Source organism: Capra hircus, unplaced genomic scaffold (genome assembly GCF_001704415.2).
Source record: "Capra hircus breed San Clemente unplaced genomic scaffold, ASM170441v1, whole genome shotgun sequence".
In the NCBI taxonomy this organism is placed as follows: Eukaryota; Metazoa; Chordata; class Mammalia; order Artiodactyla; family Bovidae; genus Capra; species Capra hircus.
Genome location: NW_017189962.1, coordinates 586,786 through 614,706, shown reverse-complemented (window position 1 = coordinate 614,706; position 27,921 = coordinate 586,786). Strand labels below are relative to the sequence as shown.

The following is a 27,921-nucleotide window of genomic DNA, read 5'->3' as shown; positions in this document are numbered from 1 at the left end:
CCCAAATAAAAGTCTGCTGAAAAAAAGACGTGAGAGATGTTTCACCTTCTTTATTTCACTTTGCATTACTATTCTGTATATTCAGAAAACATCTGTTGCAAAAGTGTGCGATCCAATCTCTTAAGGCAAGTATCCATTCCTAAATGCAGAGGTGGGGTCTGGATGCATGTTGAGAAATTGGAAATGTTTAAGACAAGGATGAGAGGAAGCAGACTTACTCTAAGACAACGGGGAACTGGGACCAGTCTGGAATCATGTGCTGTGGTCCGACATAGACGTCTCTAACATCATGTCACTTTCATTCATTTCAATTTCAAAGGTTTCTTCCAAGGAAGGTCTGGAATCTGGGGTTTTCCTTGAGGTTTCTAGTGGTGCAAGCCCTGCTTCTTCCACAGTCTGTTTTTCTACTTCAAATTCCCTGAAATCCCACGGAGGTGAAATAATGTTTTTTAATGTCTTCATTGTATGCACATCGAAATCGTAACATTTTAGTTTGTCTTTGATGTCTGCTCCTAAAAAGACAGACACATCACAGTAAGAACAAAACAGAAAACCCCATTTGTCATTTCCAGCAACACATAACACCGCTCTATCATTTGGGTCACATGTCCTTGTAAGAGCACGTGCATAGCTAACGGAAATGTTCCCATGTCTCTCTGCCCCGTGGGCCTTTACGATGAAGGGAGACTACGGGGAAGGCTCCCAGAAGCACAGGCAGGCTCAGCTCCTACCCGCAAAGGGAGTCAGCACCAACCGGAGCCTGTGGGCAGGACCTCCTCAGCAGCTGCAGGCGGAGAATCCTGGCTGGCACTTCGCCCGAGTAGAGTCACGAGTCTCAGGCACAGAGAAACACACCGATTTTCCACAAATCAAAACTGGGAGAAGAATGGATGGGCCACGGAGAGGCCCAGCTCTACCAGGGCCTCCCAGGCGGCACTGCGGGTAAAGACTCTGCCTGCCGACGCAAGGGAACTAAGAGACGCTGGCTCAGTCCCTGGGTGGGGAAGATCCCCTGGAGGAGAAAATGGCAGCCCACGCCAGTACTCTTGCCTGGAAAACCCCACGGACAGAGGAGCCTGGCGGGCTGCTCCGCGGGGTCACGAAGAGTCGGACACGACTCAAGTGTCTTAGCACAGGCTCAGCTACTCTGACATGAACAAGATGACAGTTTTACAGACTGCAAACCAATAGCTTTCAGTAACAGATGTCTTGACAGATAACATGCAAGTCTACTAAAGATAAAAACAGCACATACAATTACAGTTAATAATACCGTTTTACATATTCAAAAGTTGCTGAGAGTGTACCTTGTAAGTTCTCATTTCAAGAAAAAAGTTTTTCTGTGTTGTGACAGACGTTAACTAGACCTACCGTGGTGGTGATTTTACAATGCAGATATTAACTCATTATGCTGTACACCCGGATGTAACGTAACATATGTCCAATAAGATACTGTGTAATGAGCCAGCTTAGAAATCTCCTTTTGTAAGGCCTCTACGAGGGCAGGCAAGTGCCCATCCTAGCACCGGGTCTCCAGACACTTTTTCGGTCATCCCATTCGTACACTTATTCTGGGCCGTGCTGGGTCCTCGCTGATGCACAGGCTGCTCTCTGCTGTGGAGGGCGTGCCTCTCACTACAGCGGCTTCTCCTGTGGCGGACCGCGGGCTCCGGGAGCGCAGGCTTAAGTAGCTGCATCTCCTGAGCTCTGCTAGAGCACCACCTCAGTCGTTGCAAACAGGCTTAGGGGCTCCGTGGCATGGGAGACCTTCCTGAATCAGGGATTGAACCCATGACTCACTGTGATGAAAAGAATGTGACAGAAATGGTTTTGTGCAAACTGTAGCCTTCAGGGGGCCCTGAAACTTTCGTTCTTCTCCCTCAGGCCCTGAGACCACCATGCTATAAGGAAGCCTGGGGTAAAGAGCCACGGAGGGGCCCAGCCCTGTCAGTGAGGTTCCCCTGTGCGTGACACCATCTTAGCCCGTCAGCCCTGCCAAGCGAAAGCCCAGCACACAAGTCACCTGCAGGGCTGTGGGAAACAGCATGCCTCTGCTGGCCGGAGCAGCGCACTGGGCAACAACAGGCCTGCTGACCTTCAGCAGACGTGCTGCTGAACAGTTTTCCAAAGAGTCTGCCCTCTTTACAATCCAGCAGGGACAACATGTGAGAGTCCCGGCTGCTCTGCGCCATCGCCAACCCCAGGCACTATCAGCATTTGTCTCTTTTAGCCACTCTGGCAGGTTTATAGTGATACCTCATCATGGCCTTTATTCACTTTCCTGATAAGTAATGTACTGAGCACCTCCATTTACTTGTAATTCTCTCAATATCCTCTGTGGTGAAACTCCTGTTCAAGCACTTTGCACATTTTTGATGGCGCTTTTTTTTACTGTAGGGTCATGTGCAGGACTGTTTGTATTCTGGACGAGCTCCCCGGTGAGTCTCTGTACTGTAAATTCTGGACAAGCTCCTTGGTGAGTCTCTGTGCTGTAAATTCTGGACGAGCTCCCTGGTGAGTCTCTGCGCTGTAAGTTCTGGACGAGCTCCCCGGTGAGTCTCAGCTGTAAATTCTGGAGGAGCTCCCCGGTGAGTCTCTGCTGTAAATTCTGGAGGAGCTCCCTGGTGAGTCTCTGTGCTGTAAATTCTGGACGAGCTCCCTGGTGAGTCTCTGCGCTCCCTGGTGAGTCTATGCTCCCTGGTGAGTCTATGCGCTGTAAGTTCTGGACGAGCTCCCTGGTGAGTCTCTGTGCTGTAAATTCTGGACGAGCTCCCTGGTGAGTCTCTGCTGTAAATTCTGGAGGAGCTCCCTGGTGAGTCTCTGTGCTGTAAGTTCGGGACGAGCTCCGTGGTGAGTCTCTGTGCTATAAATTCTGGACGAGCTCCTTGGTGAGTCTCTGCTGTAAATTCTGGAGGAGCTCCCTGGTGAGTCTATGCACGGTAAGTTCTGGACGAGCTCCCTGGTGAGTCTCTGTGCTATAAATTCTGGACGAGCTCCTTGGTGAGTCTCTGCGCTGTAAATTCTGGACGAGCTCCCTGGTGAGTCTCTGTGCTATAAATTCTGGATGAGCTCCCTGGTGAGTCTCTGCGCTCTAAGTTCTGGACGAGCTCCCCGGTGAGTCTCTGCTGTAAACTCTGGACGAGCTCCCCAATGAGTCTCTGCGCTGTAAGTTCTGGACGAGCTCCCTGGTGAGTCTCTGCACTGTTAAGAACCTCTCTTGGGTCTCTAATCTGCCTGCATGCCCTCACGTGTTTAATTGTATTGAGACCTATTCTTTTACAACATTCCTGACTAAGGAGCACAACTCCACACCAACTCACCTTTGCAGTTCTTGCTGCTGTTCACTCACCAAGTCATGTCCAACTCTTTGTGATCCATGAACTGAAGCACGCCAGGATTCTCTGTCCATCACTATTTCCCTGAGTTTCCTCAAACTCATGTCCGTTGAGTAAGTGATGCCATCCAAGCATCTCATCCTCTGTCACCCCCTTCTCCTCTTGCCCTCAATTTTTCCCAGCATCAGGGTCTTTTCCAACAACTCCATACCAACTTACCTTATGACTTGCTAATCATTTATAAAAATTTAAAAAATTACATAGCGTTGAAATGTGAACATAAGCCAATTTAACAGTCCACTGAAGTGCCAAGATTAACATGCTATACTCTGCACTGTAAAACAGTAAAGCATTTACTTATTAGAAAAATCTCTCAAGATTTTTTCAGTTATGCAAACAGATTGATTCTTATATATCACCCATATTCTAAAATGGTGTTTTGCACATAGCAAATACTTGACTTTAAAGTGAATGGATACATAGAAAGTGAAAGTGAAATCACTCAGTCGTGTCCAACTCTGCAACCCCATGGACTGCAGCCCACCAGGCTCCTCCGTCCATGGGATTTTCCAGGCAAGAATACTGGAGTGGGCTGCCATTTCCTTCTCCTGGGTTGGGGCTCTTCCCAAACCAGGGACTGAACCCAGGTTTCCCGCATTGCATGCAGACACTTTACCCTCTGAGCCACTAGGGAAGCCATGACTCATTAATCCCCACATGCTTTCCGTTGAAATAAATGGAGTTTCTTGATATTACTATAGCAAGAATGATCAGACAAATAAACTTAGAACTTTATACGAGAATCTGAGACACCTAAACAAAGATCTAAATACAAAGATCTAAAATATGGACTACAACATCAATCAGAATAATTATAATCTTACCAATATAAGCTTCAGAATCACCAATGTACATTTCAATGCAATGGCCAAGCATTGTAACAGAAAATGTGTCATCTCGCCTAAGACCAAGGGCCTGCAGAAAAGATTCAGCCTGGTTACTACAAGAAAATCAGTTTCTTTCTGACCGGCTTCAAGCATTGCCATGGATCTCATTTCTAAATATTCCAGGGAACTCAGGATAGCAGTGAAGGGAGGTTGTTAGTGGGGATACAGACAACATGAGTGGCTATCATCTGATAACTGCTGAAACTGGGGGATGGGTACGTAGAGTGTCATTACACTATTCTTTTATGTTTGAAATGCTGCCCTCCAGAAGGATTCTTAAAAAGCCCATGAAGCCCTCTGTATTAATTAAAACATAGAAAAGAAACAAATTATGTAACACTCAAATACAGACATTTGAAAGGTCACAAAAACTAGAAAACTTGCTTAGTCCACACTCCTGCCTGCTCAACACGTATCTGGTCATCTCGGTGGCACTTCAGGAATTCATCTTCCCTGAAATCTCTCACCAACCCTTGCAGATCAGTTATAAATCTATCATTCACTAATTTAACTTTGAAATGTTGTATTTTCTCACATTTTATCTCTTTCTCCAAATACAGTTATTTCATCAATTTGAAGACCCACATTTTTTCAAATTCTAGCATCTGAACTTTGGAAGTCTCTCAACAGGTGGCTTCTTATTTCTGCTGTCAGCTGATCTCACTGGGTGAGCACGCCTGTGCCAGCAGCGTGGGCCTGGCGGCCACATCAGTAGTACAGACCAGACCACACACCACCTGAAGAACGCCCAGAGGAGGCACTGAGTTGTGGGCATTATCCAAAAACGTTCTGGCACACTTTCTGGCCGAGTCAATGCCGCGAGCTGGGAAAAGCCCGAGTGGGGTACGTGTGCCGGCATGTGGACACAGTTTTGGGAAAACAGGAATATTGATCACTTGGTACAAAAGTGACTTAGAAGAACCAAACTCTGAATGTGAAGAACTGAATACCCTAACAATTTCACTTACATCTTCTGTTATGTAGATAGTAGAGTGCTCCCTGACAAGAATCTATGCCCTATTATGTCCAAAAGAGCACTTTTTCTAAGCAAACAAAAAAACCAAAGTGACAGGAAAGAACTAAAGTTTGAACGCCAGCGTAAGTCCTGATACAGTCATTTGCTTTCTGATTCTTAGCGGTGGCTTAGGCTTGATGAAATACTGCGTGTGAATTACGGAGAGAGCCTGTCCCAATGACGAGCGCAGCAGTTCTGCTCATGTATGGGCAGTTACTTTTACGTCATAAAGACTGGAGTTCCCAAAGGGCTCCCCAGACATGCACCCGGCTCAGCTGCGCTGACAGATACTCAGGTAAGGCTCACATCTGAGAACTGTAAGACAACTCACACACGTTTCTCTGCAAAGAGTAAAACGCAAGGTTGCCTGAAGAATTTCAAAACGTACATTTTAAACTGCACTTCTCTCAAGTAAGAAAATATTGCCTAGAAAAGATGTTTCAAACAAGTGGTAACTCTCAACCAGACTTAAAGTTCTTGGTACAAACAAAAGACGTACGGTGTGGAAATAGTCCACAGCGTTCTCAAAGTTGCCCATCAGACTGTGAATATAGCCGATGGCGGAGTAGGTGGACGCATTCTGAGGGATTAACACCAGGGCCTGCCGGTGGTAGTCCAAGGCCTCAGCATACTTCCTATGAGGAGGGAGAACAGGAAGAGAGGAGCAGTCAGTGGGTGCAGTGGGTCTTCCCGGATGGGCACACACACAAACACCTTCCTATATTAGAGTCACAGTCTACACAGCAACGCCCTTCACATCTACTGTGTATCCACCTCAGTGTGTCTTCCAGCCGAGTGTAGAGAAGCCCACAGGGCCACCAGCTGAATCCCATCCTTGGCTCTTGGGCCTGGCCCCTCACGCAGCAAGGCCTCTGCTGGGTGCAGGCAAGCCTCCCAGCCAGGGGTGGCTCAGGGGACTAAGCGGTTTTGCTGTAAGGCCCACAGGAGTCACCTGGAGCAGCATTCCCCCCAATTTTCTAGAATACCTGTTCTGTAGAAACCCTGCTGAAAACGGGTTTCGTGCACGATACTGTTTGGGAAACGCTGCAGTTCGTCATGCATAGTAAAGACTGCAAGATATCCTGAAAAACCTGCTAAACTTTGAGTAACTTCAAGGTCATCAAACTTGAAACTAACCAGAGAGTCTCTCTTTCAGCTGTCACCTAATACCACACCAGTCATCACCCTGCGAAACCAGCAGCTAGCGGAGAGCAGCGGGTTAGGCGCGAGTACGGCTTCAATTCGGCCCTGCTGTCCTAATTCCTCTAAAATAATTTTAACAGTGAACATTTCTAATCCAAGAAAACAGACGTAATTATCACTCTCAATACGCTCCTAAAATAAAATCATGCTGACAGGCAATAAAACCATTTCTTCTGCTGCTTGCTATATCTGAAGAACCAAGTTCAAGGAAGCTAAAGGGTCTCAAAACTATGGGAACAGAAAAAAACTATGGAAATAGCTACACAAGAGTAAGTAAAACTTTAGTCACAAAGACAGTTTCTGAAAAATGCTTTACTTCACTTACTTCAGTTTCCTGCAGACATGGCCCAAGTTGTTCAACAGAGGTTCCCATTTGTCAACCGTCACCTAAAACGAAGCACAGCGGACCGTGACTCGCAAGCGGCGCCACCCTGCCCGCCCGCACGGCAGGGCCTCACTTGTCTGCGGGGACCCCTCGTGCTTCCACAGCACTGAGCCAGGGTTAGGGGCTTCTCCATCCTTCCCACTGGAGGACACTTTCTGAGGTTCATTTTATTAGCACAATTTTGTCAAAGAGCCCATCTATGCCTAAAGATGCTCAAATTCTGTACCTCCAGCCCAGAATTCTCCATCTGCCTAGGACACGTTTCCACTTAGAAATCTCACAAGCACTTCAAATCCAACAAGTCACATGCTAACTTCATCCTCTCTCCTGTCAGCTCAGCTCAATAACATCACCCCTGAGTGCCCCACACACGTCCATGCCATCCCCGACCCAACCCCTCCAAGAACCACCTGCTTATCAGACTCCTCACAGAGCTCCACCCCCACCACTGACAAGTCTTGTCTGACCATGCCTCCCATATGAGAGCTGCTCCTGTCCCTCCACCATCTCAAGACGAGGTGCAAACTCTCACGTCCTTTCAAGGCCTCTGGAGACCCACATTTCGACCTCCTGCCCTGTTTCTTGATGTTCTCTGTGAACTCAAAACCCAAGCAATACTGAAGTTTTGCACATTCCCTTTGCAATACCTGAAATGCCCTGCTCCCTACTTCTGCCTGGCTAGCCATCCACCCTTTAGGACTGAAGTGCATTTCCTTGAACCCAGAAGGCTGTCCTGACCCACCCACAAGTCTGTGTGACAGTGATGTCGCTCAGTCATGTCCGACTCTCTGCGACCCGTGGACTGCAGCCCACCAAGCTCCTCCGTCCGTGGGGTTCTCCAGGCAAGAGCACTGGGGTCTGTGCAGGCCCCTGCACTCCCTTGGTCGCAGCCCTTCCTGCGCGCGGCGTCGCTGCTGCCAGTTTGCATCTGCGCTCATCTGAGAGCGGTCAGCACCGGGCCAGCTCTCAGGCGCCTGCCAGCTCAGAGCTCAGGACACAGCTGACAGGCAGCCGTGAGGCAGGACCCAATGAATCCGCAGGCCTGACCACACCCTCTTAACTCCCCTGAGCCCAGCTCTGGGAGGCACTGCCCACGTGAAAGAAGCAAACCCTCCCTGATGCTTAGGCACAAACTGCTTTCTTGCGGCTACTCTGACATCTGCAACCAAGTCACACAGTGTCTTTGCCTCCTCGCGTAACTTTGTAATGGGGACTTGGAAAGTTTGATAGTACTGTGCTTTTACATTTAAACCATTTCTTTAAACGTCTGTAAGAATCCAAAGTGCCTCCAAATCATCAAAGCTACAGTTTCAGTTTCAACTGCGCTTTCCAACAGTGCATCTCAAACTTCTCTGCGCGTGAGAATCGCCTGGAAGTCTTGCTGACACTGCAGACTCTGGATCGGCAGACACAAGGTTCTGCGCTTCTAACAAGCTCCCAAGTGATGCCAACGCACTGCTCCGGTCTGAGAGGCAAGATCCTGAGGTATTCAACCCTTTGAAAACGGGCAAAGTCGTAAGTGCAGCCCTGTGTCAGCAGAAACACACGCATCCTCCAGACCACCCGAGACTGGACTGGGGACGACCCGCTCATATACAGACGTGCAGACGCACAGAACACAGAAGTTTTAAGCTCATGTGACAAGAGGCCAAAGTAAGCAAATCTGTGTCTCCAGGGACAAGTAAGCTGTCACCGGGCAGGGAGCCCAGGGGAGCTCTGTCCGTCTCCTCGGTAAAGAGAAACTGACAGCTGAGGAAGATGCGTGCTGTGGGTAAGCATTCCTGTGGGCCGAACAGAATGACATGGGAAGTGGTAACAGCACAGAATACGACAACATGCGTGTGAATAAGAAGAATCAGGACACAAAGAGCAACGACATGCAAACCTGACCTACGGAAGTGCCCGGGGCCCACAGCTGCCACATTTAATACGGCATCAGCGCTCAGCACACCCAAGAGAGCTGGAAGCACAAACTCACGAGTCTTTCAGGAACCAGAGCCTGGTTACAGATCTAGACAGAGCTTAAATACCAGGCAGGGAAGAACAACAACAGGTCCAATCTTAATTACACCTGGCCCTGTTCCTGCAGAAATGGAACCTGCTGCTACATGCACCCATCCATCAGAAAGAAAGGACAAGTCAGACAGGACAGTGTGCACCCCCTTCCAGGATCCTCACATACTCTCCCTACTGGAACCATCATCAAATGCATTCCGATTACGCCCACAGACCAGAACTAGAGCCTCAGAAGAAGCAGACAGCCAACTGCCCTCTCACACTCATTTTTCACCATGTACCATGGTAAGTCAAATACTAACAAACATTTGCTATGACAAATATTAGGCTAATACATACTAGGCAAAACAATTACTATTTTCTTCATTCAGTACTAAACATACTTATGAGTGTGTATGTATTTACAGATATTATATAGAATACCTCATTCCCAATTGCTTTAATTTTTTCCAAAGCATCGAGAAACCATTTTTCTGCTGTTTTCCATCTAAAATAGAGGGGAGGGGAAAAGTTGTAGTTTATTCAAAATTGACACATATAAACATTTTAAAAATATTTGAATTATCTTCTACTAATAGTAAAAATGACGTAAACATCTGTAATTAGTTTTTTTTTAATTCAAGTGAGACAAATGATTACTTTTATGGCATTACCTTCACAAGAGCTCAATACTTGGGAGATACAGCATATTCTCATTATTCTGAGTAATCGGGCTCTACAAAGACTGTGAACAGCACTTTAGCCAACACCGAACCACCGCTCCCAGTGGAAAAACCATGCCCCTCTGCTCGCAGGCTCACCAGCTGTTCAAAGTACCTGCTTCCCACACGCTTCAGTTTGGCACCGTCTCACTTAATGTATATTGTTGATTCATTAACCCTAACCCACAGCAAAAGCGCTGTGACTGCTGCCTGCACAGAGCCTGTCTAACCTGCCACTCTGCCCAAGGCACATCTCGGCCTTCCTGCACTCAGGGTGCAAGCAGCACTCCGGCACTCTGCTTGGGGTCGTTTTAAACTGTGAACCAACCAAGAAAAGCAGAAGGCGGAGGGGGACGGCAGAGGGGCCTAAAGTAGACTCCAACGAAAGTGACTGAATGAAATTATTACTATACGTTATTTTAAAAGGCTCCATGCTCATAAAGACTAGATAACCCAGTTTTTAGAATACACACCAGTGCCACAAAGAACACTACACTGGTGCTAACTTACTGGTTTAAAATGCACGCATGGTTTAGTGCAAAGGATCACAGGCAGTCTTTCGGTGTGATACTGAACTGCCTGCTCTGTAAACATCCAGGGCAACAGCAAGCCTCAAGGACTGACCAGGAAACTCAGGGGCTGGGCCACTCTAATTGGTTAACTTTTGGATTAACTGGTAACTGAAAGGGAAACATTTTGTTTCAAAATTGTGAGAAATCTTTATCAAATGTATGAATCCAATTCCTGGTCAACAAAGAGATGACAAGGGATTCTGCAGTGCCTCCAGGCCACCCTGTAGTGTCCAGGCCTACCAGCCCACAGTGAAGGGGACCAAAACCCGGGTTTAGTATTTTTAAAAACTGCTATTTCTTTTTAACTGTCCACCTCCTTCTAAAATAAGACATCTATCAAGAGTCGCTGGCCACTTAAGGGTAAACTCTAGCGATCAAGGTTTTGCTCTGTTTACAAAAAGGAACAAAAGGGCTCCCTTGGTACTCACTCTCCATTTTGAAATGCGACCACTCCGACCTCGTGCATAACAAAAGGGTCTTCTGGCGCGATGCTTAGAGCCTGGCCAAAGAATCTTTCGGCCAATTTTGAGTTATTGGTCAATCCATATTCTAGTCCAATATAAAGCATTGGCAAGTGACACCTAAAAGTATTGGAAAAGTTCACATATTCAACACTCAAAAACTTTAAAATTCATATTTTCAAACCCTGTCTACAAAATCACCTAACATACCAAAAAGAGCACTTAGCTTTTTTCTAACACTTCGTTTACTAATATTTAATGAATATCTAATAAGCTTTTAGAATAATCAGCTGCCACTTCTAGAATCTAACAGCAACCTATTTACCCTTATTTTCCATTGAAAGTGAAAGTGAAGTCGCTCAGTCGTGTCCGACTCTTTGCGACCCCATGGACTGTAGCCCACCAGGCTCCTCCCTCCATGGGATTCTCCAGGCAAGAGTACTGGAGGGGGTTGCCATTTCCTTCTCCAGGGGAGCTTCCCCACCCAGGGATGGAGCCCGGGTCTCCTGCATTCCAGGCAGACGGTTTAACCTTGGAGCCACTACTCTACAGGAAAAGACACAAACGAAACCCTTGTGAAGCAGAAGGGCAGGCCCCAGGTGTTTGCCTCCATGCCCCCAGCCAAGACAGTCTTCCTCTCACTGACTCAGCAACACAGACCCCTCACGGCTAAGCTCAGTGCCCCCTCCCATTATGGAACCAGCCCCGCCCTCGAGGGGACTTCACTGCATCGGTTCTTAGCAGCTCTACGCTGAAGAGCTTGGGCCGCGTCATATTCCATTCTCACAGCCTCTGAGGCAGAAGAGCTAATTCACTTGAACTTCATCTCTCCATGCTGTCAGACAGTGGTCACAGTAAGAGGGCCCTTCCCTGAAGATGGTCAGACAATGTCAGTGAGCGCTGACCGCCCGGGCTCCACTCCAGAGTCACGACTGAAGTTACAACCGTGCTGCCTACAGAAGTGCCACCAAGAGCCTCTACACACAGACCTGCAGGAAGTATCGGGCAACTACTAACCCCAGACAGTGATTCACATCCACATAAAAAACAGAGTGCCAATAAAGATGATTACATTTCATCTTTCTTCTCTCGACTGACAGGTCTCACGCATACAGAAATGTAACGTTTACCGCTAACAGCACAAATGAGGTGGCGGGAGCAAAGCTGCCCCAGAGCAAGGAAGCACAGCCTACTGACTGAGGAGAAGCACGCAACACCGAGGGCGCCTTGCAGGGAGAAAGCATGAGCCCGGGAGCAAGGAGGAGATGCCAGATTAAGGGCACGCGGAGTGAGGAAGCAATGTGTCTTGGGATAAGCAAGTGACACTGGATACTATCTTGGAGTGAGGAAGTAAGGGGTCCTGGAGTAAGAAAGTGACACCAGACAGTATCTCAAATTCACAGGAACAAATGAAGAGAACTTGAAACAGGAAAAAAAGCTCAATGTAACAAAGAACATATATCCCTGGTCTCCGTCTCACAGCTTCTTTGAGAAACAGCATCGCACACTGAAGTCACTACGACGACGGATAACCAACAGTCTGCAGTTTACAGATCGGCCCAACCAGAAACGCTGATGGGGGTCCTCAGGCTGAAACAACACATCGGCCCAACCAGAAACGCTGATGGGGGTCCTCAGGCTGAAACAAAGACACTTAGACAGTAACTCAAAGTCAAAGGGAGAAACAATTTGGACAAAACCACCGCAGAGCTAAGGACAAGACAGTATTTGCAGATCTGCCCAACCAGAAACACTAATGGGGGTCCTCACGCTGATACAGAGACACTTAGACAGTAACTCAAATCCACAGGGAGAAACAATTTGGACAAGACAACCACAGAGCTAAGGACAAGGCAGTATAAACATATTTCTGTTTGCAGCTCTTCCTGAACTTGACCTCCTGAAATTAAGTTGGTGTCATAAAGTAAGAAACACATTTGGTTTTGTCCCTGGTTGCTGGCACAGACCGCCTAAAAGCCTGGGGAGTTCCTCAGTGAGAGCTGTGTCCTTTGTCATGTACAACAAGCCCCTCCTGATTACACCCAATTTACATTAACAGGGACTCAGGGCGAGGCTGGTCACCAGGAGGCCGGGTGCTGAGAGGACTGGAACTTCAGCCCCACGCACAGACCTCCTGGTAGGGAGGCTGAAGGCTGAACTCTGGAAACACTCCTGACCGCGAGACCCCAAGCACTTCCGAGCTGGTGAACGTAGCACGGTCCCGAGACAGCTGGAGGCTGCATGCACTCCCACCCACGGGCCCTGCACTGCCCTTCTCTTCCGTTTGGTTCTTCCTGAGCTGTATCATTTATGATAAACAGAACACTTTCCTGGATTCTGTGAGTCATTCCGGCAAATAATCAGACCCGAGGAGGAGCTGCGGGAACCCCAGATTTACAGCCAGTCAGTCAGAAGGACAAGTGACCCAGGACCAGCGTGAGAACTGAACTGACTTATAGCACTCCACAGGTGTCTGGAGAATCAGAAAACTGGCTGTTAGTGTTGCAAAGTACTCTAGTCAGTAATCAGTATTAATCCAAAGTAGACTGTTTAAGATGTTAACTGTAACCCCCGAAGATAAGGACTAAAACCTCAAAAAATGCACTATATGAAAAAAAACAGGGAATTAAAGTGGTAATTACAAAGTATCTAATCAAAGAAACGGCAGTAAGGAGAAACAGAAGGAAAAAAGATACAACATATCAAAAAAACAGAGCAGAATGCCAAGCATAAATCCTACCTTATTACTAATTATATTACACACAAATGGATAAAATGCCAACAAAAAGCAAGAAACTGGCAAAATCAATAATAAAACCACGTTCCAACGATTTGTTGTCTACAAGTGACACACTTTAGATTCAAAAGACTCAAGCTGAAACTGAAGGACTGAAGGAGATACACCATGCAGATAACAACCAAAATGAGCAGGAATGGCTACAGTAAGCGTTAGATGAACTCAGACAGAATCTGTTGCCAGAAACAACTAAGGATGTTCTACAAAGATAAAAGGCTAAATCCATCAAGAATCTAACAGTAGAGACCCCAAAGCTAGTAGTAAAAACCGCCAGAATTGGAGGGGAAAAGACAATTCAACAGGAACAGTTGGAGACTTCATTAAGGAAATCAGCTGCTGTTTGAAAACATGTTTTACGCCACTTCATGGGCATGAAAGACCCACCTGTTTTGGCTAAGCAACGGAAATACGAAGAGGGTATCTCCTTTTATGGGAAAGAAGCGTTCCACGACTTCAGCTTATTAAGGGTTTCACAGAACACTCCACTTGTGACAAGGGGAAACCCACACCCACTTGCGATCGTGAATGAAATCACGAGGTGAAGCAAAAACAGAGGCCATGAACAACACTGTGGCCGGTTGGGACCTGGGGGCGGCAGGACCCGGGGGCAGCGAGCAGCGCGCTGGCGGGGATGGGGCTCCGGAGCATGGGAAGGCTGCTATCAGTGTCCTCTGGGACAGACGTGCTAGGTTGCAAGGCGGCGAGCAGCACGCTGGCGCGAGTGGGGCTCTCGGGCACAGGAGGGCTGCTATGCGGAAAACACTGAAATCACAGAGTACGATCTTCAGTCACATTGGAGTTAAACTAAAAATAACTGAAGGAAATGTTGGAAATTCACAAATACCTGGTAATTACACAACACACTCTTAAACAACCAATGGCTCAAGAAGTCATAAAGAAAATTTTAACAGATGTATGCAATTTCAAACAATTAACCAAACACAGAGTAAGCTAAGGGAATACAAAGCTATTCTGATGAGGAAGTAAAACAGAGCGGAAAATGATGTTTATCCTCATGAGGTAATGTGAAAATTTAATTAGAAAAGTGCTCGACTGGGAAACATTACAAGTGTTAATCATATAATTAATTATTGGCTTCGACTCTTGATGAGTAACTAAGAAGTAACTGTTACTTGTTAGTAATAACTATTCTGGGTTTGCGAGCACCCAGAAGAGCAAAGTAAAACTAGCAGACTCTAGCATCCGGTCGGAAGAAACCACCCACAGTGAGTTGTCATTCGCTGCAGCTCACCAGACTGACAGCTTAGGGGTGCCTGCGGACACTGAGCCAAGCTCCAGCAAGGCACTGGAGAGCATCTCGCAGTCTTGGTGAACAGGGTGGACTGGGTACGGGGACCATCTAGGTGGGCCAACAACTGGCTGAACAGCTGTAATCTGGAGGACTGTACCAGTAATGTCAGGATCATGGACTTATGGACTGAATGTATGTCTCCTCCCAAACCCATACCTTAGGCCGCATGCTGGCCCCCAGTGACTACACTCAGAGAGAGGGCCTATGAGGAAATACTAAAGGTCAGATGAGGGTGTAAAGGTGGGGCCCCAACACAGCAGGGCTAGTACCCTACGAGGGACGGCAGAGCGAGCTCCCTGTGAGGACACAGTGAGAGGGCAGCCGCCCCAAGGCCAGGACAAGAGCCCTCACCAGGAACCAAGTCGGCCGGCCAGCCTCTGAGAGGGGAGAAACCGGACTCCTCTGGTTTAAGCCACTGTCTGTGTTCTGTTATGGCGGCCTGGAAGACTAGGGTTCTTAGGCAACTGTGTCCTTTTAATAGTTTCACGGACAGCTGCTTAGATATCAAAGTCACACACAGGAAATGTAACACACTTAGAAAAGCTGGGACCCTAAACAATACAGACGCAGAACTGAGTGCCAGTAAACCAGCCCTAACAAATGCAAGTCAAGCAAACAAGGAAAGGCAGCCAACCTTCACGGAGTGCTTTCTGCGTGTCGGAGGCTGATCCCCGTCTGTGACTAGCATTTCCTTCATTACTCCTCAGTCAGCCTAGGCCTAAGCGTTGCCGTTGCTCCTGCTTCTCAGGAGGTGTGTAACTGACCAAGACCAGCAGGCACCCTGGCAGGCCCGCCGCCTGCCCGCCGCCTGCCCGCCGCCTGCCCACCAGAGGCACGGCTGTGGTCAGCAGCAGCAGCCCGCACGAGAGAACAGGGCAAGGAGAGAGGAGCACCGGCCTGAGAAGAGCCGGCAGGGAGCACAGCAGCGCTCTGCTCCACAAAGCAGCACGCTGTCAGGGCTCAGGTAGCACCAAGGCCTTTACCACGGACACGCGCTCACAGCACTGGCGGGCTCGGTGCTGAGCCTGAATCACGAAAGAGGCCACACAAACGCCTTCTGCACAGAAGCAGGACACAGGCAGCCTCCCTGCTCACGGCCCCCGCCACTGCTGTACCAGCACGAGAGAGACAGCTCCACCCTCCTCCCCCCTCAGCGGGCGTGTGAGCTCCCCTCTGTGCTGGTCAGGGTAAACTACTCGGCAGAGTCACGCCAGCTTTCCTCCCTCACCCGCCTAGCTACTTCACAAGCATAAGCTACTAACGAGACACACTACGCTTTAGCAACCCAGTGGCCGAGACGGTGATGACGAAATCCCACTGGCTGCCTCAGCCCGTCCCGCGCACCCTTTCATCAGCTGCGCTGCGGTGAAGTACGCGGCCATCGCCTGGTCATGCTCACTCTCGACTGCGAACGAATGCCCATACGCGATCCATGCCGGCCCGTAGGTCTTCTCCAGCGTCGTAGCTTTGCTGAAAGATGAAATTCCATTCACATGTGTAATGTTTAAAGTTGTTAGGTTAATTTTATGTAACTTGACTATTTCAAGGACATCAGAATTATGTCAGTGAATGAGCTGTCAATGTATTAAACACTAATGTAACACTGTGTTAATTCACTTGAAATAAAATAATGCTTAATAGTACAAGCAAAATTTTAAGCAATTTTAGGACAGGTCCACAACTTCCTAGGTATATAGTAGAACCCATTAGCTTTCTGCATAGACTTTACAAACATTACTTGACCCAGGAGCTTCATTTCAAAGTGGAGGAGAAAACTAGCGGCAGCAGGATCCTTTTAATGAAGGCCTGCTTCATGCCTCGTATGGACCATCTAACCCTGATAACTTTCAGGGTTATCTGTGTTTTAAGGGTAAGCATATCGAGGCTGGAAAGATTAAGTGACACCCCACAGATGACTTGGAGACTCATGCTGGTTCGATGGACAGGACTACATAGTTTTACAGTCTTCAACTAGGTGACCCACAATTAGGAATAAAGACAGCATATCACAAAGCATGAAAAATATAAAGGGTGAGAGTCCCACTTTCTTGGCATTTTCTAAGATTTCCTTTACCCAGATTGTCCCTGTTTCACATAGAATTCGTCACTGAATAAGCACAGTAAATCAAAGCAGCACAGCCCAAGAGAACTTCTATAACACAAATCATCCCGCTCCCAAAAATACAAGCACGTGTTCCTTAAGTGCTCAGCACTCAAACAGTCAGAATGCTCGCCCTAACTTTCCCGTAGTGCAGGGCCCTCTCCTGTCATCTCATCTTCTTAACAATCCTGGCATACAGATACATCACTCCCCATTTCACAGGAGAGGGAGGATCAGAGGAATGAACTCTCCCAAGGAATCATAGCTAGCAAGTGGCAGCATGGGGTCTAGAAATCAAGGCTGGGTACAAAGTTTATGAACTTTACCACAGATCCGTTTTCTATTCCGTTCGCATGGAGGAAGTCACAGGCATTACTAGAGGTTTTCCTGTACTAGAGTAATTGAGTAACACTGGTTAGGCAGCTGGACTGGGCCGCACGGAGCTCCTCAAGCTAATACCACAGCAGATCCTTACGTAAACCTGTTCACTTTGCCAAGCATTCTGAGTTTAAGTATTTTTTTATTTATTTACTTAGGCTGCACGGCGTGGCGTGTGCGACCTTAGTTCCCACACCACGCGCTGAACCTGTGCCCTGCCGTGGAAGCAGAGCCTTACCCACTGGGCCAGCAGGGAAGGCCCCAGGAATGCGCTTCACAGTCACATCTAGCAACCCTGACCTCACAGAGCTTCACGTAATTTCAGTTATTAAAAAAAGCCCTCACAGTAAGAGGTTAAAACTATCTCTGTAAATAACAAGCTCCCAAAATATTTCATATTATTCCCTATTCATATTTATTCTCATTTATAAATAAAAATTTAAATACATCATAAGCCCCTGAAAACAAGGTCTATACCACTGACTACTTTCACCTCCCCTTCCCCCTACAGCATCTTATAAAGAGCAGGGAACAAAATGGATACTCCTGAATAAACTCTGAGGAAAACACCTTCTTTCACACTGCTTTTAAAGTGCAAGTTTCTGTATTAAAGCAGATGACGAAGAAACTACTTCCCGCAGGTTCACGACAGAGGGCGGGGACGGCGAGTCCATACCTGAGGTATCTTCTGGCATGCTCGTTTTTATGACCGACCATGAGATAGTAGCACCCCACTGCAAACCAAGACACCTAGAAAGGTTAGAATGCACCATGACCAGAGGCACGGAGCCTTGCACTGGGAATCATCACACACTCAGGTCAGGACAGAGCCTTCTCTGCACAGGCTGCGTACTGAAGGGCCTGGGTGCAGAGAGGCCAGACGCGCCAGCTGCCGCTCCAGGTGCCCCCGCCCTGCTCCCGCAGCGTCGGAAGCGCGAGGCCCCAGCGTGGGTCTGCGGACTCCACCTCGCCAGCTGCCTCCTCCCGCACTGGCTTCCCCACTTTATGAGCGGCTCCCACACGGGCTGCAGGCTCTTCTCAGAGACTTAAACTCTGGCTCCTGGCTTCTGCCTTTGAGCACATGGCTTCTGATTCCATTTCCAATCCTATGTTTCGTTCTGACCCAGGGCAGTTTGGAAGACACAGTGACTCACTCAGTGCCTAATTCAGTAAGCTATCACACATGCAACGGGAAGAGTACCACGCAGGTATTAGCACTGCTTATGGGAGATATGACTTTCACTTTTAGTATTTAATTTTCTGTATGCTAAATATTTTTAGATAATAAGCATATGGTATTCCTATAATCATAAAAAAGTAAAGATTAAGTTATACACTAAAAAAATACTTTTGTGATTTGAAAACGTGAACACTGCTTCTAATGATCATAACCATTAGAAGAGTCTGCTCCAACAACTTAAATTAAAACATCTGTATCAACTTAAATTTAGCCTCTGTCTAAACACTAGTTATGTATTTTCTTAAAGTTTAGGTAAGAAAAAAATAAGGAAAAAAGTTTATATTTACTTACAGGATTACTAGGATATAAATCCACCAATTTATGAGAAAGATAGAAAAGTTCTACATTAGAGAAAAAGAAAAAAAATAAAATTATTCATAGCAAATGAATTTTGAGATATGAGTTTCCCCCAGTTACAGCTCTTTATAATCACATACACTGTGTTCTCGCAGCAGTGATTTTATACTTTTCTTTCTTCCTAGACACAAACTTCATTTACCTGGTGCAACACAGAAGCCCCACGAGCAGTCGCTGCGGCCGCCACTTGCTCCTCACCCCACGCCTGGTACTGAGGGGCGGGCAGCACTCGGGGCCTGGAGGCCTGGGCGAGCAGCACATGGCAGAGCGCTCCAGCGCTGGGGTTGCTGCAGAGGCCTCGCCTGTCTCAGAGCCCACGGCTCCTACTCCAGGGGCCTGTTACAGACCGCCCCAACCACCCACAGCCAGGTCGGCTGACCACGCTCTCCAGTCTATCACATCGGCAAGGTGAGCTCCTCCGGAGTGACACACAGACCAGGGCGGCTGGGGAGCCTGCACCCCCGGCAACCCTGCAGCAGGCGCGGTGCTGCAGGCCCGCGGCTGGCACTCAGAGCAGCAGGCCTACAGCCGGGTGCCCGGCCGCCCTTCTCGGCAGAGCTGACTACCCAGCTTAAAAGATTTAAGGGCAGATGTGGTCCAAACCCTAAATGTTTCTGAAATGTTAAAATATGGAGAACATTAAAACTCTGCCTCTTTACAATTTCTAAAGCTACTGACTCTTGCCGTTTATGGATTTTACAAAAAAAAGGCAAACTGCCACCCAACACTATAAAGTTATGACATCTTAGAACACAAACTACATATAAAAAAGGAAGCGGAAACTAGGGATAAAGGAAGCGTGTCCTGCTGCAGTGACAAGACAGACCGCTGGTCAGTCTGAGGAGCGTCCCCCAGCTGTCACCTGCACCTGCACCTGCCCAGGACTCGAGAGAGAAAACCCCAGCTGCAGAACACTGGTCAGTCTGAGGAGCGTGTCCCCAGCTGTCACCTGCACCTGCACCTGCACCTGCCCAGGACTCAAGAGAGAAAACCCCAGCTGCAGAACACTTCTGTCACGAGAGCTCTTAGTTTCAGAACAGCCTTACCATTCGCTTTATTCAGCTCTACAAGTGTTCCTATATGCACAGGTAAGCAATTCGCGTGGAAAGGATCTTTTTCCATCACTCTGAAAGTCAAAGCAGCACATTATGTATGTGGGTACAAACAGCATGTAACAGCACTCGTTACAGTCAGCTATGCTTACTTAAACAGTCATTCCCACATTACACACAATACTGTGGGCTATAAAACACTTTCAGTTTCTTAACTCCATTATCCTCAGACTTTCTTAGTTAAGGCAATGATTAGACTATAAATGAAAGTGAAAATCCTGATTTATTCAGAAGTACTAAATATAAGCATCACTATAAACATTTACTTTAACAGATATAATTTTAGTGGTCTAATTATTTAGAAGGATCAAAAATAATATGAAATATTAAATGACTCCTACTTGTCAATTAAAATCTTTGTGAACTCAAGGACTTTAAGCAAGCCCAGAGACAAATGGGCACTATGCACACAGAACTGCCGGTGGGGGAGGAGGCCTGGCAGGTGAGCCTGACACTCAGTCCCTGTGGGATCCTACTCGTCTCCACTGCAACAAAGCGTGGGCTTTATAAAACACGCGCCAGGATGGGATTCCCAAACCTGCAAATTATCACTGGGGAGGGACACGGACACTCCAGAGTTAATGACACGAAGCAACAAATGTGCGCAGGCCTCTGTCTGCAGACTGCTCTCCTGAGGCAATACCCGCTCTGTACTCTGCAAAGGCTCACCCATCAGCTGACATTATTCAGAAAGCATGTCCCACACCCTGCTCATGTAAAGCGGGCTATACTCTATGTTCCTGCACAAAAGTAAGTGGATGTACTTACACAGAAGTCAGCTTGTAGCACATTTTAAAATCACAGTTATAATAATGTCTTTCAGCTAAAGACACGACCACATCCAGATTCTCCTGCAAACCATCCACAGACTCAGGGATGACAGTCTCACTAGGCTTATTATACTGAAAAAGAGGAACACAGACACGGCTCAGTGGGAAGCACCGAAGGCGTGCTCAGTGACTCGAGTGCGCCAACGTCTAACGCACAGCAGGTGCGACTCTCAAACGTCCAGCTTCAAGCGTTACCAACGCTCCTTTCACGAGTCTGACTCTCTTCTCACTTCTATCACAGAATTCCGTGGTAGGAAGTATTTTACAAAGTAGAAGGACAGGAAGCATAAGAAAAAAACCCTCTTTTTCACACAACATCATCCCATTATCTGACAGTTTCATCTTTTAAAAGTAAGAGTTGTTCCTGGGAGAAAGACATATTTTTGAAACCTTTGTTAGGAATCATATTATTTAAAATATCCTATGTGTATTCCTGCAAATGTGCTAAACTAATAAAAATTAATGTTTAAATTCTTAACCCATAAAAGAATAGAGAGCAAATTTAAAGAAAGAAATACGATACTTATATAAAGCAAACACTAACTTGGTATTTTAACTTACCTTTTTCAACTTGTTCTCAAACAGAAATCGTAGCAATTCCTGTTCTTCAGTGCAGAGCTTGCTAAGAGGTAGTGATTCAAGAAGTTCTTTTTCTAAAAAATATTAACAAAACAAAGAACATCCTCAGTAATTATGGTGACAAAAATCAGCAACAAAAATCATTCTTCTATAATTCTTGGTCTAAGCATACCGAGCTCAAAAGAAAATGACAAGATCAAATGTACTACAGAAAACTAAGAGCCAGGCGGTGAGAACTGTGCAAGAGCTGCGCGGACCTTCGGGCAACTCGAGTCTCCCTCAGACGCGAGAGCCACCCCAGCCTCAGCACGACGGACTCTGTGGGGACAATGTCCGCCGTGCTGGCTGTCCTTTGCCCTCCACCCACTAGGTTCCACAGGCAACCTCCAACCCCCACCCGGACCTGCCCCCAAGCTGAGACAGACTCTCCCCAGACACTGCCAAACATCCTCCAAGGGACAAAACCATGGGCTGAGAACTCATGAGGCCAAAATAGTCTGAGTCCGTTAACACATCCCCACCCTCTGCGCCTCTCTCCTTCAGGCGCCTCGGGCTGAGAACTCATTAGGCCAGAATGCGTCTGAGTCCAACACATCCCCACCCTCTCTGCCTCTGTCCTTCAGGCACCATGGGCTGAGAACTCACTGGGCCACAACACATCTGAGTCACTGGGCCACAACACGTCTAAGTCCGTTAATACATCCCCACCCTCTCTGCCACTCTCCTTCAGGCGCCTCGCACCCCTGGCCACACGCTCGGTCAACGGCTCTCAGCACGCGTGTCACCTCAGAGCCATCTGATGCCAGGGTCCCACCACAGATTCCGACTTGACTGGTCAGGAGTCAGGACCTGCACACCGATTACTCGTCAAACTCCTCGGGGTTTAAAGTGCAGCCATGCTGGGAATCACTGAATCAGACCCTGAATTCTTACAGAACCTCAAGTCATCAAGAGACTGACTGCAAGAAGCGCCTCACAAGACTGGGCTCTGCAGTCGTGCTGAGGCTGGGGTGGCTCTCGCATCTGAGGGAGACTCGAGTTGCCCGAAGGTCCGCGCAGCTCTTGCACGGTTCTCGTTGCCTGGCTCTTAGTTTCCTGTAGTACATGCTTCACGTCTGAAGACATGTGGGAAGTGAACAGGCTTACTTAAAACCTGCACATAGCCTGCTATGGAGTCTATAAATTTCAGAAAAAAAAAAAAACAATATTAATTGTGCTAAACATAAAAACACCTGGGTATCCAAACCTTCTTGGGCTGTCAACATATGGTGTGACGTTAACAGATCAAATGCTTCAAAGCAATACACATCAAGCTTCAAAGCTTCTTTATAGCTATAGGTAGCGAGGGTTCGGTTGTCTAGAGCATCATAGATTTTTCCTCGTAAAAGGCAAATGGAACTCTTTATCTGTTGGGAAAATAAGTCACATACTAAGTCAGTACTACTGAAAGTAATTTTGATCAAAAATCATATACTGTCCGAAGCCGAAGACTTTTTCTTTAAACATCCAGAAGGATTCACTCTATCTCAGTGCCAGACACAATATACGTTAATAGACACGTAAAAACGAAGTAACCCTTCTGCCATCCACCCTCCCTGGGCTCCCTCACTCCAACAAACCTTTACAACCCGGTCGTCATCACTGCCACCGTGCTCGCACTTGCTCTGCCTCAGAGAGGGCAATAACTCAGCACACAGAGCACACACACTCAGTAGACGTGAAGAAAGTCTGACGGGCGTGTCTCAGGGACGGCCCTTAGGGAGCACCAGAAAACCAGGAGCGATGCAGCACGGGGTCGGGGCCTGGCTTCGGGAACCGGAGAGAGGCGAGCTCCAGTCCCAGCTGTGAGGCTCCCAGGGGGCCCTGGACCATGCTCCAGCTGCTCACGCCTCAGTCCCCCTCCTCCTCTAACTCACAGGCACTGTAAGGGTCGGAGGTGGTACCATCCGGAGCCAGCACACGGTAAGCAGCTCACACAGCAGCCACCTCACTACCACCAATAACAAAAGGATGGAGAAACCGGATGTATGTTCCAGATTCTGAACCTCAAAAAACAAATAAGGGGGCTCAAAGGTGGCCCAGAGATGCCCTTAGGCTTCTCAGGTGGCTTAAAGACGCTGTCTGCCAGCGCAGGAGATGGGGTGGGGAGATCCCCCGGAGGAGGAAACAGCAACCCACTCCAGGAATCGTGCCTGGAAAATTCCCTGGACAGAGAAGCCTGACGGGCTGCAGTCCACAGGGTCGCAAGAGAGCAGGACACGACCGAGCGCCTGAGCACGCACGCAGGCAGAGAGGCCACTCACGGGTCACGGGATGCAGGAGGGTCGCCACAAGACCTTATGGGGGAATCTCAGACCTATGCAGGGTCTGTGAGTCACTAAGAATATAAACTCAGTAAAATAAACACTGCGTTAAAAATAAATCATGCATCTCTTAGCAGTTAATGTATAAGAGGTCCAAAAGTAATGATCCTCAACTCGCTCATACATGCATTTCCTCACACAAAAAATAATGTGTTTCTTCAAAAAAAAAAAAACCAAAGAATGTTTAGTATTCCTACCATTATATGGTGAAGAGCGGAGTAACCAAGTTCTTGCATAGATATGTTACAGAGAGTAACTGGGATATGAAGGAATTGGTGGCTAACAGCTAAGTGATATAGGGTCTCTTGCTGAAATTTAAAAAACAAGTTCTCAAATTTATTACGGTAAAGATTGGACAGCTCAGTAAATATACTAAAAACCAATGTACTATGCACTTCTGAAGAATGAACTGCATGTTATGTGAATTACATTTCAAGAAAGTTGTTTAAGAAAAGAGTAACAGTCCAGATTAGCAATCTGGCTATTACATTACATTATATAATCTCTGCCAGCAGGAATTTGCAATTTCAGGCAGGTATGAAGTACACAAACTGAAATACAGAAAATAACACGAATAGTAACATCAAGCCACTTCCTGGAAAGAAACATCTAAGATAAGCAAGGTTTCTTGGGGGACCTACAAAACACTGTCAAAACATAGTTAAGAAGGGAAAAGTGGGAAGGAATTTAAAACATCAAAGGTGAGGAGAAAGAGCTTAAGCCTGCCTATTTCAGATTCAAGCATCTGAGGACACAATTACAACTTCTAACTGATGGCTCAGAAATGTCTTAAAATCTTTTGGGGTTGGGAAAATCAAGTAAGTTGGCAACCCAATTATTTTAAGACGATTATACTGACGTAAAAGAAGGTGATTTATATTTGCCCTCTCCTGTGGGCAATTCTTACTGATGTCACTGAAGCTTCTTACTGTATTACTTACTGAGGACTGTGACATTTCCCAGTCACTGGAGGGGTCTTTCAAGCCACTTTCATCCTTCAAACATTTCTCAAACAGCCGTTTGTTGATCGGCTCCTCCATGTCAAGAATGTCAAGAGCCTGCTGATATTCTCTCGCAGCAAACTGTATAGAAAGCAGAAGCAGCCTTCGTCACTTACGACTCGATACCAGACACGCAGAGGCACGGTAGGTTTAGAAGGTAATAAATCTTGTACCCACTCATTACTTAAATTTAAAGTAGAATTTCCTTCATGCACATCAGCTTTTAGTAAATGGAGAATCGGTTTACTGAATTCTCACACTGATGTGAGGGGTACAAAGATTCACAGCATTAAACCTTTACCAAATAACGAGAGCATACTTACATGGCATCTAGCTGCAAGGTAGCGACATGCTTCATACAACTAAAAAAGAAATTAATCAAAAAAGTGATCAAGATAACATGCATCTTCCATCAAAAAGAAAACTATAACAAAAAAGAGATCAAAGTTATTTTCATGATTCCTCTTTTACTCCCACAGAGAAAGGTCTTTTTAACTCATATTCACCATGAACCTACTGTTTGCCAAGCAGCAAGGATTCAAAACAGAATAAGGACCTGCCTCAAGGAGGCTGTAACAGGGGAGACCTAATACAGCACACAGTTTCCTTCATAAGCTATGGGAGAGTCGCATAGAAAATACTAGCCAGTTGAATACAGAAACACCTCCAGGGGGAGAAGGTAACTTGGGAGCTGGTCAGCATCCCAGCACTGAGTCTGAGTAGCTGTCACACATCTCAGGAGCTGCAAGCAGTGAGCATGACTGGACACACACTCCAGGCACTGACGGTGCTGGTGGCCCTATGACAACCGGAGAGAAATCACAAAACACCTGGTTGGGGCGGGGGCAGTCCATGAATGCATCTGCCTTCATGAGTTAAAGTCACTCAGTCATGTCCAACTCTTTGTGACCCCATGGACTGTAGTCCATGGAATCCTCTAGGCAAGAATACTGGAGTGGGTAGCCTTTCCCTTCTCCAGGGGAATCTTCCCAACCCAGGGATTGAACTCAGGTCTCCTGCATTGCAGGTGGATTCTTTACCAGCTGAGCCACAAGGGAATCCTGTAGGTACTGGGAAAGCACTGAGAAAGCGCTGAGTGGTACTGTGAGCGATGTAATCAGGTCTGTCTTAGGAAGACCACCCTGAGAGTTTAAAGGATGAACTGGAGACAAGGAAAGGGGTGTGGGAAAGATGTTACTAAACGAAAAAGAGAGGCTAAAACAACAGACGGACAAATTACAGGCCTGACATGCAGTGATAATCAGACAGAAAGGAACAGCCCATACTTTCAGAGCCATTTAGAAAGCAGTGTTGTCAAAACTTAGTGACTAGATGGGGGGAAGGGGGAGGCAGGAGGGAAAAACAAAGTGACCTGAGGTTAGGAATAAGAACATTTCTCTTTGATTTTCCTGGCGATTCCAATGCAAGGGACATGGGTTCCATCCCTGTTCAGGGAACTAAGCTTCCGCATGCCTCATGCAGAGACCAAAAAGAAACATAACACAAGAAATTTCTCTTTGCATTTCATAAGAGAAACTGAATCCTTTAAAATATTCTTCAAAGTATTTTCACATACAAAGTACATATACCTAAAATACTAGCCTAACAACACTTTTAACACCTTTGGAAAGCTTTTAACACCTTTGCACTCACTCACTTTGTCCAGTTTCCGAGACCGAAGTGCATGAGCCGCCCGGTGATACTGGGCTGTCAGGTAAAGACACTGAGCCAACCAGTAAATGTCCTGGGGGTCCTCTGGAGGGAAAATCACATAAACGGTCAGAGGTGCAGGTAAAGTAGAAAGTTCAGGATAGAGAAATCAGAAAAAATAGAATTTGTCACTTACCATGAGACAGTGAAGCTACTTTATCTGCCCAAAATAGAGCACTCTGATACTGTTGCTGCATCATAAAAAGAAAAAGCAGTAATTGCCCTGTTCTTTCAACAGTTTTACACAGATAGCTAGTATTACCAGAAGGCTTTAACACTATATAACAAACCAATATCTCAATACAGTATTTTTTTAACGTGTAGTATCAATCATATCTCTATCTTCTATCCCAGCTGAGTTTTAGTTCAGTGGTACAAAAAAACATATATATATTATTGTAAGACTGTTGACATACAGTTTAAGAAGGCAGATTTTTTTAAAAATTAATACTCTGCAAAAGTACATCAGCAGGTATTTAAGGAAGTGGCTAATTAAAGTGATCACTAGCAAGGTTCTCAGTCTTTGCCTCAGGCCTCCTAGATGCAAACCAGGAACTCTGCTGCCAATCAGTGTGCGAGGAGGGATGCTCTGGGAGGGTCACAGATCTGCCCAACCTTAGTGCCTGGAAGGCTGAAAGCAGGCTGTCCCCTTCCTCACCCAGAGCCAGGAGAAAAGTGCTCCGGAAGAATTTGTTTAACTCATCTGACTTACGGCAAACCAATACAGCCTTCTGAATGTTGCAAACAACCAGCAACAATATTTCACATTCCGCTCCTAACAGTTCACACTGAACACGCTTTTCTCTCCACTTCTTGGTTTCCAATTTATTGGGACCACATACATTTTACAAAGACTAGGCGACATCGTAGAGTAAAGGGATGCTGCTGATTCCGGAAATACGTCTTTGCTTAAACACTGATGCTCATTCAAGCGAAGGGCAGGGAGAGGAGGTGTAGTTAACACGAACTTTTTAAAGTACTGATTTTGACACTAGAAGTTTGTCTTTATCATTATGCACTTAAACTTGCCCAAATAAGAAGGTCAACCAAGCTTTAAACGTTTTCTATTTACTAGCGAAGTTCACAGGCCACCCCTCGACTTGCGCTCAGTACGAAGCGTGTGCTGAACTGGCCGGGCCGGGCCGGGCTCGGGGGCGCCGACACGTGCCGGGCTCGCGGAGACGCCCGGCGCCCTGCGCTCCCCGGCCGGCCGGCCGCAGAAGGCCGGCGCTCGACGCCCCTCCAGAGCTCCGGCCCGAACCAAAGCCCAGGGCGGCAGGGCCGCGCGCCGCCAGGAGCCGCGTCTCCAGACCCCGGCCCGCGCCCCAGGCCGACCCACCTGGTCCAGGTACTGCCGGACACGCTTCCGCAGCCGCTCCAGGTTCATGGCTGCGGGGCCGGGCCCGGCGCGCTCGCCGCGTCCCGCTGCCCACCCGGCGGACCTGTGCCCGCGCCCGGCGCCCGCGCCAACGCCACTGGACCGCGCGCGGAGCCCGGGAACTTCCG

The 27,921-nt window shown here is 47.2% G+C and overlaps 1 protein-coding gene across 1 annotated transcript; it reads right to left on the bottom strand.

The window, feature by feature from the left end:
* Positions 1-27,921, bottom strand: CDC16 (cell division cycle 16). Its single transcript, XM_018044972.1, has 18 exons — positions 27,755-27,921; positions 26,552-26,606; positions 26,363-26,460; positions 25,029-25,067; positions 24,646-24,786; positions 22,588-22,747; positions 21,324-21,415; positions 20,701-20,834; positions 19,867-19,946; positions 18,755-18,804; positions 17,900-17,973; positions 16,089-16,214; positions 10,603-10,755; positions 9,325-9,388; positions 6,826-6,887; positions 5,797-5,932; positions 4,220-4,310; positions 1-512 (listed from the first exon to the last, which is right to left on the bottom strand). The coding sequence occupies exons 1-18, from the start codon at positions 27,800-27,802 to the stop codon at positions 253-255; spliced, it is 1,863 nt and encodes a 620-aa protein (XP_017900461.1). The 5' UTR covers positions 27,803-27,921; the 3' UTR covers positions 1-252.